Source organism: Selaginella moellendorffii, unplaced genomic scaffold (assembly GCF_000143415.4).
Source record: "Selaginella moellendorffii unplaced genomic scaffold, v1.0 SELMOscaffold_28, whole genome shotgun sequence".
In the NCBI taxonomy this organism is placed as follows: domain Eukaryota; kingdom Viridiplantae; phylum Streptophyta; class Lycopodiopsida; order Selaginellales; family Selaginellaceae; genus Selaginella; species Selaginella moellendorffii.
In genome coordinates, this window is record NW_003314289.1 from 1,234,293 (window position 1) to 1,250,235 (window position 15,943).

A 15,943-nucleotide genomic window follows, 5' to 3' on the forward strand; every position below is an offset into this window, starting at 1 on the left:
AGGGAGTGCACTGGAGATACACCCAAAGGAGGGCTGATGCCACATCATCGCCAGGTAAGTGGAGAGAGAGTGAATCAGGATGGTGTTTAATGGGAGGCATCCAGATGGGATGGAGTGGCTATACGAAGACGAGGAATTCGATGTGGATGATCCACAGGATGTTCAGAATGCGTGCTATGGTATTCGGACCTTTAGCGGAGAGAGATTGGAAGATATGTTGATGAATGCTAGGAGGTTGATTGCACAGCGATGCTTCGAGCAGAAGGTGTTCCGTCTGGTTGAGCCCGAGAGCGACAGCGACTTAAGTTGGATTGAGCCAGAGGCTGTTGCGATGCGGGACAGGTTCCAGGATCTCGTGGCCCGTGTGTTCTTCCAGGGGACTCTGGTGGGAGGAGGCGCTTTGATTCATCCCGATGGCTCGATTCTCACATCGATTTCCTGTCTTCCCAAGCCCCGTGGGGATCCAGACCACGTCTTTGAGGTGGAATTCAAGTTCCTCAAGGTCAAGTACTCAGCCAGAGCTATGGATCTAGACGAGTTTTCTTTTACGGCGGTGCTAGTTCCCATTGAGGATCAGACCTCAACATTCCATGGCAAGCAGTGTTTCGACCGACATGTAGCGGTGTCCGACTGTGACCAGATCCTTTACGCCTTTCAGCTGGGTATGGATGTCCCCAAGAAACGTCCAACCTCTATGGATCTCAAACAGCTATGTGTCAAGCAAGGGATTACCATTCGAAGCAAAGCCAAGCCCAAGGTTTCAGAGCTCGTGGCGGCCTTGGAAGAATTCCGAGTGATCAAGATGGTTTGCTATGATGACATTGGGATGCATGGAGAGCTCGCACTGTCCATGGGGGCCGTGGGTGACATGGCTATAGGGTGCCCGGTTCTAAATACTTGGGGACGAATGGTTGGAGTTATTTCGGCTATCCACAACGTTCCAGAGCGAGCCAAAGATCCACCGCTGCTTACTTTCTTTGGGGGAAGGGAGCCTTGCGAGTTCCAGTGCGTCGATGATTTTAAAGAAAGCAGATCTTCTGAAGGAGCTGAGGGACAATGTTGTGGCTGCTAAAACCATTGTGGAGTTTGCTAACGATCTCAACACATAGTACCCGAGCTTGGAGTGGCAGGAAAGGAATTCTCTCGAGAACTTCAGGAAAAGGAGGTTCAAGGATGAAGCTTAAACTCATACTTTTCTATGTAAAGGTTTTTACTACTTTTAATAATAATTTAGCTTTAGGAAAGGAATGGAGCTTAGTTTTCCTTTTCCAACGGCCAACTCCGAACCTAACAAGCAAATGTTGCAACACTAACGCTTTGCCTTGTGATGCGATTGGTCTCTACTGTCAAAACAGGCCTTCTCAAACATTGCTTTATTCCAAGAAATGTTCACTACAGGAATCATCAGAAGAAAACGTAGACCCAGCGGACACTTCCCAGCAAGGTGGTGTCGGGTGATGACGAGGTGGAGCTCCGGTTCTCTACAACGTACACGGAGATAACGCCAGGACCAAAGCATAGCTGAAAGCTCTCAATCTCTCAGTGACAATTTCATGGGGGTAGTGTATGTTTCTATACGATAATTTTTTTAAAGGCTTTTTTGTAAATATTTTCTAGGGGGAAGGACCAAAGGGATTCCATAGATCTATTAAAGAGATATCCGTACGATTAAAGAGATTAAATCTTCCTCATAAACATAAGATTATAAAAAGATGTTTTGACGGACTACACAAATTTAGACCTTAAGCACAATGTCAATAAAATATTGAAAAAATCATATTCATTTATATTTTAAGTAAATGAATTCATTAGGGTTGACTTACACCAACGTCCTTGAATATTTACAAAAAAGCCTTTACAAAATTATACGAAACTGTCACTGAGAGATTGAGAGCTTTCAGCTATGCTTTGGTCCTGGAAGTTGTCTCCGTGTAGTACTGGTCACGGATGGATCAGTTCCGCCAGCAGCTGGAGCTGATCGCGCAGGAGCAAGCCATCATGAAGTCGATCGCACATCCAAACGTCGTCAAGCTCCTGGGGATGATCAGTGAGGATGAGCACGACGAGCTCTCCACGAAGTACCTGGTGATGGAGTTCTGCGAGGGTGGCGATCTGGATCACTACATTCACCTCAACAAGAAGGTCAGCGCTGGGGTCGCGAGGACGATCATGCTCCAGCTAGCGGCGGCGCTCCAAGAGCTCCGGAGGATGAACTTGATCCACCGGGACCTCAAGCCCCACAATCTCCTGCTCAAGAACAAGGTCGCGCCGGGGTCAGATCCAGAGGGAGAAGCGATCGTGGTGAAGCTCACGGATTTTGGGCTGGCGAGGAAGCTCCAGCCGCAAGGAATGGCTTAAACAATGTGTGGAACGTATCTCTACATGGCCCCGGAAGTGATCTCGCACAACAAGTATGACGCCAAGGCCGATCTCTGGAGCGTCGGGGTGATGCTCTACCAGATGATCACTGGGCGGAGGCCGTTCGAGGCCTGCAGTAGCGAAGATCTCTTCCGCAAGCTCGGGAACAAGATCCAGTTTCGAGGAGAGGATTACTGGGATCCGGATTGCCGCGATCTTTGCGAGGGGCTGCTGAGGAAGAATCCCTTGGAGAGGATATCTTTCGAGGAGTTCTTCAATCACAAGTTCCTGCGAGGATCGAGCAAAGCTGCACTGGTTTGCGATCAAGAGAAAGCCGACAGCGTTGCGATCTTACACCGAGCGCCACGGCCACTGGAGACGATCCCCGGGGATCGCCAGCGGCCTGTGAGAGGGAGGAATCCACTGATGGACTCCATTGAAGAGAGGATTGCCAGAGAGTATGTGATGGTGTCTAGCCCCAGCTCTTCAAAGAACAAGCATCCTCACTGCCCGATTCCAAAGCCAGCACCGCCGCCGCCGCGTGCGCATCCACCGAGCAAGAATTCGAGCAAGGAAGATCTGGAGCGCAGCGAAACCCTGCGAATCTGCGCCAAATTGCTAGGCGAAGTGGCAAGATTCAAGCTACAAGACAGTAAGAAGCTTGAATCCCTCTCGCTCTGCCTCGCCGCGCTTGGATCGCTCAAGCGCGCCTTGAGCATTGCCACCACGCCCCAGCTCTTGGAGGATTTCTCGGCCGCCCTGGACGAAACCGAGGCCGTAGCGGCGAATCTCGACAGGAGCTCGGATCAGGCGCTGCCAGATGCGGCGGAGATAATCTATCAGGCAGCGCTGGCGGCAGGGAGAGCCGGGGCAGTGGACGAGATCCTGGAGAAGCGAGGGCGAGCATCGGTCGAGTATGCCAAGGCATCAACGTTGCTCTTCTTTCTCATCATGGATGACTCCCCGATCCACCTACATTCGTTAGATGTTGCTAGCGCACACCATTGCTTCCACGCTATAACAGTGCGTCACAAGCAGTGCAAGAACGCCAGCCACTGATTTCTTTAAATTATATTAATACTAAATAATACTTCATTTATTAGTTTGTAGCCATAATTATTTTTTATTTTTATTATTTTATTTAAAAGAGTGTTTTTTTTTTTACGAATATTTTATCTTATTATACCAAATGTTTCATTATAGTTTATTCAATTTGCACTCAATGTTAATATGTGATTTCCAATGTATTTATTCATTTATCTAGATATAAAATTGATATTTTGGGGCTCAATATATCAAGTTATGGGTAGTTCAAAAAGTTTAATTATATTACTACTTCTAGCATATTTAATAGTTACACAATCCCGTGATTTATTTAATAATACTATATCTAGAACAGGTAAATTATATTTAAACTTTTTCTAATTCATTTTTATATTTATATTCTTTCAGTGCCATGTCTTCCACAATATCATGCATGTTGGCCAATATTTTCTGTATGTTGTGATGACAGAACTTGTGTTTTTGTTTGTTAGTATAGTTTGGTATTATTAAAAATTTCTTATACTAATTTGATTTCTTTTTGTGGAAAAGATTATTTATTAAAAATTAATTCATATTTATTTGTTGATATACTAATATAAAACTTTCCATTTTATGATAATATATATTTTGGTTCTCAATTTTATATTTATAGTTCCCCCTTTTGCCTTTAGAAATCATTGAGGATGTATGTTGAACAACATAGAAAAGACTACAAGCATTGACAATGTCAAGAATATTGATGTTATAGTTCTACTTGACTAAAAACTTTTATATTAGAAGCACACCACCCTTCCTAACCTCTAATCCTACCAATTCCTGACTGATCCTAAGGTCTATTGCTCTAATTCTTGCTCTAATTGTGTGCATCAAGATCTTACTCTTGCTCTACATACACTTCTTCCATTATTTGAGTTCTCTTGAGCCAACAACACTAGGTCGTTCTTGGGCTAACTTTCTCTAGTTATAGAACATAGAAGTAGACACATTAGCTTGCATGTACACCATTTTGTAATTCTCTATATGTGAAGTAAAATCATAAGGTCTTCTTAATATAAAAACATAGATATAAAACTCAGTTTGTGCCTGCATTTTATCCATAACTTTAGCTTTTGATCTCTCTGTTTTTGTTCTTCTTCAAGCTGGATTGTATAGTCAATCAAGGCATGTTCTCAATGCCTAGATGACAGCAGCATGTTCTTCACCTTGTTGGAGCTGGTGCATTGTTGGTTTCGCATAATCTAAGCTTTTGGAATGGGTTAATCTAACAGCCCAATGCTAAAGGTATTGCATTCCAAAAGGGAAGAATTTAGGATACCTTCCAAGTCATCTTGAAGATGTCATACATTAGGGCTTTCTGTTGTGTCCATTAGTGTAGTGTGCTTAATCCCGATTTATCTCATGGTATTGGAGTTGGGATAGTGCTATGGAAGGAAAACCATCCATCTGCAAGTTTGATGAAGAAGGTTTTGAGGGATTCAATATCCATTTTGAATCCTACCTCTTGTTTCATGGTTTATTGGGGGTTGTAGATGGGACAGAGCTGGGGCTCTAGCATTGTTGAGGTGCATGACTGGATTCCAAGGCTAGAAGGAGCAGTGCAATGTGCCTGTCAAATGTTTTCTTTGCTACTTCATTAATTCCCAAATTCATTTTTGCAGCACTCTGGAAATGTTTGAGTACCTACAGCACCAAGAGTGAGATGGATATCTTCAACATCCATTCACAAATGGACTCCCTTAGGGTAGAGGAAAATGGTATTATATAGATTTATATTGCCAAGCTCTAGGGCTTCTTCACACAGCTTGCAACTGTTGGAGAATGAGTATGGCTATCTCAACTCAGCAAGCAGCCCTCGAGCTTAGACTAGTTCCCCGCTAAAAGTAGTGAGTGCAATGTACTTGGCTTCTATGTTAGAAAACACTACCACAAGTTGTTGCTTGGAGGCCCATGCAATGACACTTCTTGAGAAGCAAAAGCAGATTCTAGAAGTTGAGAAATGGCCTTTATTGTTAGCAAAGATAACATTGATGTAGCATGTCAATAATGCATCACCTCCCGAATAAAAAATGCACTTGGCAGCCACAAGCACAAAAAAGATACACACACTAGCCATTTTGATAACCAGTGAAAATGTTACATCATAATGAAGGTCACAGGCAAGATGAATTTCTTTTTGGGATCTAGCTTTTTCAAAAGTTGATCAAGGATATGTGTATAGAAAGTGGGACATATTAGGACTAGAGTCTATCCAAACCATGGTGTGAGCAGCATGGCCATGTCCAAGAACCCTATCCAACATGCTAGCTCAAAGCACATTGAAGTCCAATTTCACTACATGTGTGGGCTGGTCGACTGCAGCACCCATCACCAAGCCATTGAGGCCACACTAGTTTCAGCTCCTGTGCAACAGATTTGGTTTGGTAAGTGACACTCCTCACCACATATACAGTAGGGCTTGATTTGTATCAGAAGAGTGAGCTTAAAACCCTCTACTACGAGCCAAGTCGAGAGCTTTCCTCAAGCCACCCAGCTCGGTTGTCCTTCACGCACGTCATTGTTCTTGGAACTCCTTCGATTGCTGTAAGTTTCTTTCCTTGTTCTTAGTTCTTCATATCTTACCGACAATTTATGTAGCTCGGGTATACTTCTTGGACGCAAGCTGATACGAAACATTATACATTTTATGGTGACCTCCTCTCGGGAACTTGGGATGTATGGGGAAGGATAGCTGGCCATAAAGGAGTATGTTTTCTATTCAAGTTCATGCATTGTTTAGCTGATTTCTTATCTTGGCATGCAGGCGTTAGTAGCAGCCGCTATTGGTAGCCATGGCAATCGAACAAAAGGAGAAAAGCTTTACAATTGCTTTACATTATTATTTCCTTCACTGTAAGTCATGTACATTTATTCCAGTTACATACCGAGTAAAAGTCCTTGTGCAGGTTCCAACTTATAGTGCTGATGTGCCAAACACCTGCAAGGAACTTTGGGTGTTCGCTAATTCTCTTTTGTCTCTGTTTTCTTATGTTTGGTCCTTTTCAGTTGGTATCATATATGGCGGGGATTGTTTTTTCAATGCTTGGGCTAGTTGTTTGCTGCGCAGCAGCCCATACGGGAAAATAATTTTGTGCCAAACAAACCTTAAGAAGGCGTGAGGAGCTCTCGATCAATGGTTCCATATGCCTCTTGGAGCTCTACTTTGATCGGGCTTTGTTTCATCACTGAAACACCTCGCTGGGAAAAGAGTTCAATTTTCTCCTCAATATTGGAAATGCCGATCGTAGCAAAGATCTTGCTGCGGCTCTTCAGAAACTAGGAGGAAAAGATTATAACATAAGCTCGGAGCTTTCAGAGATTCAGGTAATGGGAACGTTTAGTTTTCACTATAACATGAAGTGCATTAGAACGTTGCAGAGATATCCGCTAGTTACAGAGCTATTTCGATTACGACTCTCCCAAGCTCTTTCTTCCTTTGTCCGTTTGTCTCAACATGAATATTTTTTCTGTATAGCCAGGAATAGGCCTCATGGCCTCGCAGCAATTTAGTGGAGTCAACACAGTCATGCTCTATGCCGTTGAGATTTTCCGTACAGTCTAGCTACTTTTCTTGCAGGATTGAAGTTAGCAAACGCAGCTTCCTAGCCATGTTACAAGTAATTCTTGTGTATTGATTTTTGCACGAAAGATCGTTTTCTGTATAACAGGTAACCGTGACACTCACCTTGGAAAAGGCTGGATATTGCAAATCATGTATAGTTATCATCCGGAGGCATGGCTCTCAGCGCTTTTCTTGTGGGATTCTCATTCTTTCTACGTGTAAGCTTAAAAAGATGCAATGACTTGCGAATGTTCGCGTAGCATTTTTTTTTCCTCGCGACAGAACTCATTCATTACCTTCTGGTAAGAAAAACCTTTTAAGTAAGCGTTCTAACTAAGTGACGCATCTTTCGATCCCAATGCAGAAGCTCCCAAAGCTAGCTATATGGTCTAGAGTTTGGTTTGAAAATTGAAAGAAGTCAATCCAATTTTATGTTGTATCGTTTTCTTTTGGTCCCGGAAAGTATGTCAACCGGAAGCCTTAAATTGGGCGCCTTTCTAAATTGAAGATAGAAAATGGTGAAATTCCCTAAAACTTTTTAGGCGATTGGAGCTATGGTTGAAAGCGTTATTGGACGAGAGAAAGGTCGTCCAAAGCGCCCCAGGTATGATCCAGATGGGATGGAGTGGCTATACGAAGACGAGAAATTCGATGTGGATGATCCACAGGATGTTCAGAATGCGTGCTATGGTATTCGGACCTTTAGCGGAGAGAGATTGGAAGATATGTTGATGAATGCTAGGAGGTTGATTGCACGGCGATGCTTCGAGGAGAAGGTGTTCCGTCTGGTTGAGCCCGAGAGCGACAGCGACTTAAGTTGGATTGAGCCAGAGGCTGTTGCGATGCGGGACAGGTTCCAGGATCTCGTGGCCCGTGTGTTCTTCCAGGGGACTCTGGTGGGAGGAGGCGCTTTGATTCATCCCGATGGCTCGATTCTCACATCGATTTCCTGTCTTCCCAAGCCCCGTGGGGATCCAGACCACGTCTTTGAGGTGGAATTCAAGTTCCTCAAGCTCAAGTACTCAGCCAGAGCTATGGATATAGACGAGTTTTCCTTTACGGCAGTGCTAGTTCCCATTGAGGATCAGACCTCAACATTCCATGGCAAGAAGTGTTTCGACCGACATGTAGCGGTGTCCGACTGTGACCAGATCCTTTACGCCTTTCAGCTGGGTATGGATGTCCCCAAGAAACGTCCAACCTCTATGGATCTCAAACAGCTATGTGTCAAGCAAGGGATCACCATTCGAAGCAAAGCCAAGCCCAAGGTTTCAGAGCTCGTGGCGGCCTTGGAAGAATTCCGAGTGATCAAGATGGTTTGCTATGATGACATTGGGATGCATGGAGAGCTCGCACTGTCCATGGGGGCCGTGGGTGCCATGGCTATAGGGTGCCCGGTTCTAAGTACTTCGGGACGAATGGTTGGAGTTATTTCGGCTATCCACAACGTTCCAGGGCGAGCCAAAGATCCACCGCTGCTTACTTTCTTTGGCGGAAGGGAGCCTTGCGAGTTCCAGTGCGTCGCTGATTTGAAGAAAGCAGATCTTCCGAAGGAGCTGAGGGACAATGTTGTGGCTGCTAAAACCATTGTGGAGTTTGCTAACGATCTCAACACAAAGTACCCGAGCTTGGAGTGGCGGGAAAGGAATCCTCTCGAGAACTTCAGGAAGAGGAGGTTCAAGGAGGCACCCCTTGATGAAGCTTAAACTCATATACTTTTCTTTGTAAAGGTTTTTACTACTTTTAATAATAATTTAGCTTTAGGAAAGGAATGGAGCTTAATTTTCCTTTTCCAACGGCCAACTCCGAAGCTAACAAGCAAATGTTGCAACGCTAACGCTTTGCCTTGTGATGCGATTGGTCTCTACTGTCAAAACAGATCCTTCTCTTGCACTGGGTTTCTACTGTTTGTGTTTGACGGTAGAAACCCAGCGCGAGAAACCAAAATCTGAGAAAGCACGGCTCAAAACTACAAGGGAGAAGGATAGATTGTATCCAGTGGCATTACTGCAAAACCAAATCGCCACGACCAGCGAGAGGTTTTGATTCACGAGAACCTATCACACCTGCAACCAAGCTCACACTGAGTGAGAAAACGAAAAGACCTTGGAGCGGCACTTTGTGGGAAAGCAAACGTCGCTTTATTCCAAGAAATGCTCACTGTAAGAAAGAAAACGTAGGCCCAGCAGACACTTCCGCAAGGTGGTCTCGGGTGATTACGAGGTGGAGCTCCGGTTCTCTACAACGTACACGTGGCCACCGTTTCTAATCGATTTTCACAAAATAAATAAGCGTTAAGTTAGGGTTGTTTCCGTGAATGCTCTAGAGTGCGAGATGTCAAGGCCCAGTGTAAGCTTTCAATTCTAGATTTTCTATTTTCTTAGCTCGTTTTCCCCTGTGTAGTACAAGAGTTATCCGAAGGTTGTGGAGCCCAAAGAGCGAATACTTGAGCACCGCAAGGGGAAATCTGCTGCTGCCGCAGTGGCTTCGAGGGCCACGGATAATGCACTGCAGAAGTTGGCTGAGGAAACCAAAGAGACTGCCGAGTCTGCCCGAGCAAGTGAGCGTGTTGAAGGGTTGAAGCAGACTGTGGAAGAGGTAAAGAAGCAAAGCGTGAGCCAGCCGCCATCGGTGTCTACTACAAGCAAGAGGAAGAAGTGGTTTGTCACGGATCCTGCCGAGATTGCCCCTCACTTCTACGACAAAGATTTGTTCCGAGCTAACTTCCCGCTGATTGATGTGGAGGAAATTCCAGAAGGCCACCCATTTCCTGTCCCAGACAAGTTCGAGGGTGCTGTGCTTGACGACGAGGCAACTCGGGTTGCGAGGAAGAAGTGGATCAGTAGGCTGTTCGATGCCATCAGCGCTTACAAGGCCCCGGAGAATGAGAAACAAGCGTTTCCTTTGCATTTTGCGTTTTTGGAGCCTCTCCAGAAGCTGACGAGGCCCTCCAGGTACGATTTGCAGAAGCATGAAGAATGCTGTGGAAAGAGGAAATGGCGGTACGAGGACATCCGTGATATTGGCAGGCCGAAGCCCAGAAAGACTGGATCCGAGGAGCACGAAGGCATGTACTTGGAAGTGCCAGAACCGCATCATCCTGGTGAAGATGACTCAGATGACGAGGAAGCTGTGGAAGTGAAAGGAGGTCTCAAAGACGTTCCAACCGGTTCTGCGGGCGGTGTCATCCACGTCTTCGATGATCCTCAGCTCGGCATCACTGCTCGTGGCAACCCGGACAAGGTGGCAGCGGTTCTAGAACGAAACTTCTTTGAAGACAAGCTCAAGTGGAATGGACGTTTTCGAGGAGGCTTCTACGCTGTGAAGCACTGCCTTGACAACCTGCGAAAAGGTCACGGAAGTGTGATTTATGTGCTTGTCATGGCCTCTGCAACATGGACGTATGGGATCCTTGTCCCTGAAGGCTGCGTAGAGATTCGCAATGGCACGATCGAAAGCGAGTCTATGGAACAGTTCCAGAAACACCAGGCTATGACAGGGCAGTCCTCGGCGAATTTGGAGGCGCTGCAAGTGAAGCTTAAGACCGGAACGGCATTTTACCGACGCTGCTATCGTGATAACCCGGCTGCAGTGTACAAAGATGGCCCCATGCTTGTTGGGAAATTCTACTTGTGCTCTACTTGGTTCCGGCTACCCAGGATGGTGGTCGGGGGAGGTCGCGATCCCGGCGGCCGCAGGCTGTTCGATGGTCTCCTCAGGCTTGTTATTGGAGACTCGGTCATGGATCTGACCAAGGAAGACTTTGAGCTCAGGATGCGTCTCAGGAAGGAGATGAAAATGCAGCGGCAGGATGCGTGGTTCTCATGAATCTCCCGCGTTTCTATGTCTTTTGGTGCTTCATTACTCTCATGCGTCTTAAGGTCTGGCTGTCTGTCAAAGCAGGAAGGTTTTTCAACCCAGTCAATGCAATGTTATCTTCAGTCAATGCAATGTTAACATAGTCAATGAGAAGTCAATGAAAGTCTATCTTCGGTCAATGCAATGTTAACATGGTGAATGAAAGACTTCAGAATGGTTTATCTTCGGTCAATGCAATGTTAACATGGTCAATGAAAGTCTTCAGATAAAATATCATGGAACTTGGCGTGTTGGTAATGAAAGAAAGAACCTAAAGGTTATTGCCGCTGTGTGATTAAAAGGAAAAAGAATCGCTGTACACGAACGAACATCAAGCTTCGTTTCTCTTGGTGCATCAAATCGTATCAAATCAAAGAATCTGCCAGTCTTCCTCGCTCGTGGAATCCATTCCCAGATTCAGCTTGTCCAGCCTCAACTCGCTCGTCGATTCGCTCGTCTCTTGCTCCTTTGCCAACGTCCTCCCAAAACCTTCCGCCACTGTAAACATTGGCGCTCCATTGGATTGACTCGCCAGCTCCGAAGCTCTCGCGCACAAGTCATCCAAGTCCTCTACGCACAACAAGCAAACGTTAGCTTACACGCGACACTAACGCTTTTGCCTTACCCCTGTTCCGGCAGTAGAATCCTAGAGCTAGAGAAGGATCGATTGCATCCAGTAGCATTTTCCTCACCACACTGCAAAACCAAATCGTCACTACCAGCGAGAGGTTTTCATGCACGAGAAACTATCACACCTGCAATGGTACGATGCCGAATCAAACTCCAAGCTCTCGCCTGAAACGCTCACCACCTAGAGAGCAGCGTGGTGTGAGAAACCGAAACATCGAAAAGATGGAGAGCGTTTCCACTTACCTTTTGCACCTCATGCGGGTCGAGGTACAAGGCCTGGTCGTCCTGGACGCCAACGAAATACACAGACGCAGCAGGCTTTCCACCAGCAATCCCAACACTTTGTGGGAAAGCAAACGTCGCTCGTAGCGAAGGCAGGTATCTGTGCCAGAGTATTCCAAGCAGCCTCACTACAAGAATTTCGCCACAAAAATAACGTACCGAGGATTGATCTTGTCCAGGCCCAGGACAAGCGGGACGAGTATCAACACTGGACACTTCCCAGCAACGTCGACGTTGTAGAGAACCGGAGCTCCACCTCGTTCTCCGTGTGCATCACCCGAAACCACGTACACGGCCAGATGATCCTCCCCTTCTCGTCCGCGGCCATCGTTCCTAGCCAGAGCTTCGATCGCATGGCACAGCGCATACGGGCCTAGCCACGACCCCGCAGCCAGGCCGTAAGGACTGCCCGCACGGATAAAGTTATGAATAGAGAACGGGCACGCCGGAGAAGGAGAGTCCACGAAGCTGTGCAAGATTTCGAGGTACTCCCGAGCATAAGGCTGCATCACCAACATTTGACCAATCTCATGAGCTATCCTGCAACGCCAAGTCCAAACCAGAGCCATCATACAAACAGTCACCAAGGCAGGCCGTGCAAGCAAAATATGTAGCAGCAAGAAAAATGTGTGCACCAACCTGTTCTCCTCGCCGCCACCCTCGTCCCAGCCGATGGCAAACAAGAGCCTGGAGGAAACAAAACAAACAAGACCTTTCACGTAAATGAAAGAAGAGAACGGAAAAACAAGTCACCTGAGCAAAGAGCATCTGTCCACTCCTGATCATACACCCCCATCCAACATCGCTCGTGAACTTCGATTCACCGATAGCCTCAAATCCTGCCATACCAAAGCACGTACTCTCGGGCTTTGCTTTTCCTTCTTTGAATAGAAAGCTCAAAAAGCTTACCTTGCCTGTAAGTAATCCAGATCCTCGAGCTAAAGTCGAGCAAAAAATCCGCAACAGCCTCGGGAGAAGACGAGGTTGATTCCTTGGCTTCTTCATCCGTGCTGCTGGTCGAAGAAGCACCCATCCTGTAGCAAGCCCCGAGCAGCCAAATGGCGCTGCCCGAAGAGATCCCATTCCCGCCTCTCATTCCCATGAGGCATTCCTGGATTCGTCTCACGGGCCCAACAGCCCTTCTCACCGCAGCAGTCCATTGCAGTGACCCAGCCAAGGAATTTAATCCTTTGTCCCTTGCCTTCGCGGCTCCTGCCCGTGCATCAAAAACCCCAAGAGTGGAAGATATCAAAGATGACCACAAAGAAGAAGAAGAATTTGGAGCAGAAGAATTGGCAGCACCTTCCTCGGCAACCGCAGCGGCGTCGATGATGATTTCCTCGGACGATGGATCGATGCTAGACACTTCCGGCCCGATTCCCTCGGCCGCTGCCGCTGCTGATACCGCGACCTCGCCATTGATTCTCGCGAGAGGAGGCGGAGGCGATGGAGAGTGCCCCATTCTGGAATTCCGCGCTCGGAACGAGAAAATATTTCAGGGCGGAGGAGAGGGGGAATTCTGTTACCTCGATCGGCAGGGACGAGCGCCAAATTCTATCGCACGATTTCCGGAATCTAGAACCTGGATCGAGCTGGCGCGGGGGAGCGCCAAAAGAAAAAACCTACACTCCCCAAAGAACCCTAAAATGGGGAGCGACAAGCCACAACCCAAAAACTTTTAAGCAAGAATATTCGAGAACAATTAAACAGAGATTATATTACCACAAAATAATCATGCTTAACTCTTTCATAAGCAAATTATACAAAACTTTCCTCCATTCCGCGGAGATTTTCTTCATCGTTTTAAATGGTCATTCCCTGTGGAGCTGCTGGCGCTGGCGTCTTTGGCTTTGGTTTCTCCACTACCACTGCTTGGGTCGTCAAAACCATGCCCGCCACCGACGCTGCGTTCTGGAGAGCGCAACGAGTTACCTTGGCAGGATCGATCACTCCAGCCTCGAGCAAGTTCTCATAAACATCGGTCATTGCGTTGTAGCCAATCTCCCACTCGCTCGCCAGGATCTTCTCCACAACCACGGCTCCCTCCACGCCAGCGTTGTGCGCGATCAAAGCTGCCGGGGACAAGAGAGCCTGTGTGTATGATCCAAGTGAGAAACAAAGCAAATGATAAGAGAAAAGTTACCTTCTCTACGATGTCAGCTCCAATCTTTTCCTCGGGGTCTTGCAAGCTTTGCTTGATCTTCGACACAGAGGCCGAGAGGTGTACCATGGCTGCTCCTCCGCCTGGAACGATGCCTTCCTCTATGGCGGCAAAGGTGGCATTCTTCGCATCTTCGATGCGTAGTTTCCTGTCCTCGAGCTCTACTTCGGTAGCAGCACCAACCTACAAGAGACCACCGCGATTCGGAGTTTAGAGAAAGAAGAACAAAAGAAAAAAATCCGTACCTTGATGACTGCCACTCCACCGGAAAGCTTGGCTATTCTCTCCGATAGCTTCTCCGTGTCATAGACTGAGTCGGTTTCTGCAAGTTCTTTCTTGAGCTGAGCGATCCGAGCTTGGATCTCGTCCTTGCTCGCGACGTCGGCAATGATCGTTGTTGAGTTGTTGGTGATTTTAACTTTGCGTGCTGTTCCCAGCTGCTCGAAAGTGGCGGTCTCGGGTTTTAGCCCAAGATCAGAAGCAATATATTCAGCGCCTACAACATCACGCAAATGAAAACTCAAACTACAACAAGAAAAGAAAAACTCTTGTATACCTGTGATGATGGCAATGTCCTGAAGGAGTGCTTTTCTCCGCTCTCCAAAGCCAGGAGCCTTGGTTGCTGCAACGTTGAGAACACCCCGGAGCTTGTTCACGACCAACGTGGCCAGAGCTTCTCCGGACACATCCTCGGCGATAAGGAGCAGCGGAGCACTCTTTTGAGAAGTCTTCTCCAGCACCGACAATATATCCTTGATGGTTGTGAGCTTTTGGTCCGTGACTAGAACTTTGGCATTGTCGAACTCTACTGTCGACTTTTCTGGATTGGTCACAAACTGTGGAGAGATGTATCCTCTATCGTACTGCAAAACGTTTGTGTGAGATGAAGCTCAGCCAATAAATACCAATTCGACTCACCTCCATCCCCTCTTCCACATCAACGGACGTTTCAAACGAAGACGACGACTCGATAGAAAGTACTCCGTCGGGGCCGACCTTGTCAATCGCATCGGCAATCATGTTTCCAACAAAATCATCGTTTCCAGCAGAAATAGTAGCCACAGCTGCAACCAAAGAAGGAATACTTGAGAACCAGAAAAACTGTGACATGCATAGACTAACCTTTAATGTCTTCCCGTCCCTTGACTGGCCTCGACTTATCCTTGAGCTCCTCAATCAAGGCAGAGACAGTTTTGTCAATGCCTTTTTTGATTGCCACTGGATTAGCTCCCGAAGTCACGGACAAAAGTCCCATTTTGATGAGCTCTCGTGCCAATACACACGCGGTGGTCGTGCCATCGCCAGCTGAGTCATTCGTTTTGCTCGCAACCTGTATAAAAAAGACTGATAAGATACGCGGAGAGAAAAAAGAAAGCAAAATGAGGACGAAAAAAAAAGCTTACCTCTCTGATGAGAGCAGCACCCGCATTTTCCATGTTATTTGGAAGCTCAATTGCTCGAGCAATCGTAACACCGTCGTTGACGACTTTAGCATTTCCAAACTCATCCAACACCACATTCCTTCCTGGAAAGGAAGAAAAGAGGGCATGAAGGGAAAGCTAGAAGGAAACGAAGCCTTTTTCTTACCCCGAGGACCAAGCGTGACGCCAACAGCATCGGTCAATTTATCAATCCCGGCTTGCAATGCTGCTCGCGAATCCTGGTCGAAGGCAATCTCCTTGGCATTGGCACGAACAACAAATCTATTCCGCCTCGGCCGACACACCGCTCGCAGCCCCACTGCCGAAGCTCTCCCAATTAGCTTCCCCTGCGACGAGCCGGAAGGCCGGCCCAGCTGCTAGAACAAGCAATCGAGGAGAAATTCACAAAAAGGCCACAGATTCGCGACGAGAAATGGAGCTTACCGAGAGAGGCGCCGCCGCTAGGCATGGCGAGCGATGTGGGAGCAGCGCATTGTTGGCCGCCATGCTTGCGCTCCTGCCCTAAACTCGCCCTCTCTAAACCTTAGAAGCCTCTAGAAAAAAATATCTTAATATTCCTCCCCTGTTAAA

At 47.0% G+C, this 15,943-nt stretch overlaps 4 protein-coding genes across 6 annotated transcripts; 2 read left to right on the plus strand and 2 right to left on the minus strand.

Annotated features, from left to right (window-relative positions):
* The first annotated feature begins 1,947 nt into the window (after positions 1-1,947).
* On the plus strand, positions 1,948-2,358 carry LOC112348264 (serine/threonine-protein kinase ATG1b-like). Its single transcript, XM_024680445.1, has one exon. It carries the CDS (start codon positions 1,948-1,950, stop codon positions 2,356-2,358), a length of 411 nt encoding a protein of 136 aa, XP_024536213.1.
* Positions 2,359-2,361: 3 nt separating this feature from the next.
* Positions 2,362-3,417, plus strand: LOC9630397 (serine/threonine-protein kinase ATG1b). Its single transcript, XM_024680447.1, has one exon. The coding sequence runs from the start codon at positions 2,362-2,364 to the stop codon at positions 3,415-3,417; it is 1,056 nt and encodes a 351-aa protein (XP_024536215.1).
* A 7,708-nt stretch (positions 3,418-11,125) lies between these two features.
* Positions 11,126-13,397, minus strand: LOC9630400 (cysteine protease ATG4A). Of its 2 annotated transcripts, none has more exons than XM_024680660.1 (9): positions 13,297-13,397; positions 12,680-13,233; positions 12,524-12,609; positions 12,410-12,457; positions 11,930-12,273; positions 11,732-11,870; positions 11,614-11,669; positions 11,484-11,554; positions 11,126-11,428 (listed from the first exon to the last, which is right to left on the minus strand). In XM_024680660.1, exons 2-9 carry the CDS (start codon positions 13,230-13,232, stop codon positions 11,229-11,231), a joined length of 1,497 nt encoding a protein of 498 aa, XP_024536428.1. In that variant the 5' UTR covers position 13,233; positions 13,297-13,397; the 3' UTR covers positions 11,126-11,228. The 2 variants fall into 2 exon arrangements, with proteins under 2 accessions (XP_024536428.1, XP_002975752.2); XM_002975706.2 differs by having other exon boundaries at positions 12,680-12,982; positions 13,073-13,397.
* Positions 13,398-13,461: 64 nt separating this feature from the next.
* Positions 13,462-15,911, minus strand: LOC9645299 (ruBisCO large subunit-binding protein subunit alpha, chloroplastic). 2 transcript variants are annotated; one of them, XM_002975707.2, is made up of 9 exons: positions 15,797-15,911; positions 15,519-15,726; positions 15,335-15,456; positions 15,054-15,261; positions 14,850-14,995; positions 14,488-14,794; positions 14,177-14,427; positions 13,914-14,114; positions 13,462-13,861 (listed from the first exon to the last, which is right to left on the minus strand). In XM_002975707.2, exons 1-9 carry the CDS (start codon positions 15,857-15,859, stop codon positions 13,574-13,576), a joined length of 1,794 nt encoding a protein of 597 aa, XP_002975753.2. In that variant the 5' UTR covers positions 15,860-15,911; the 3' UTR covers positions 13,462-13,573. The 2 variants fall into 2 exon arrangements, with proteins under 2 accessions (XP_002975753.2, XP_024536462.1); XM_024680694.1 differs by having other exon boundaries at positions 15,519-15,729.
* Positions 15,912-15,943: the final 32 nt, after the last annotated feature.

Coding starts and splice junctions, on each gene's coding strand:
- LOC112348264 (XM_024680445.1), top strand. CDS start 1,948: ATGGATCAGTTCCGCCAGCAGCTGGAGCTGATCGCGCAGGAGCAAGCC.
- LOC9645299 (XM_024680694.1), bottom strand. CDS start 15,859: ATGGCGGCCAACAATGCGCTGCTCCCACATCGCTCGCCATGCCTAGCG. Junction 15,730..15,796: donor TAGCGGCGGCGCCTCTCTCG/GTAAGCTCCATT, acceptor TGCTTGTTCTAG/CAGCTGGGCCGGCCTTCCGG. Junction 15,262..15,334: donor GTGCTGCTCTCATCAGAGAG/GTAAGCTTTTTT, acceptor TTTTTTATACAG/GTTGCGAGCAAAACGAATGA.
- LOC9630400 (XM_024680660.1), bottom strand. CDS start 13,232: ATGGGGCACTCTCCATCGCCTCCGCCTCCTCTCGCGAGAATCAATGGC. Junction 12,458..12,523: donor GACAGATGCTCTTTGCTCAG/GTGACTTGTTTT, acceptor TGTTTCCTCCAG/GCTCTTGTTTGCCATCGGCT. Junction 11,429..11,483: donor ATTCTACTGCCGGAACAGGG/GTAAGGCAAAAG, acceptor TGTTGTGCGTAG/AGGACTTGGATGACTTGTGC.
- LOC9630397 (XM_024680447.1), top strand. CDS start 2,362: ATGTGTGGAACGTATCTCTACATGGCCCCGGAAGTGATCTCGCACAAC.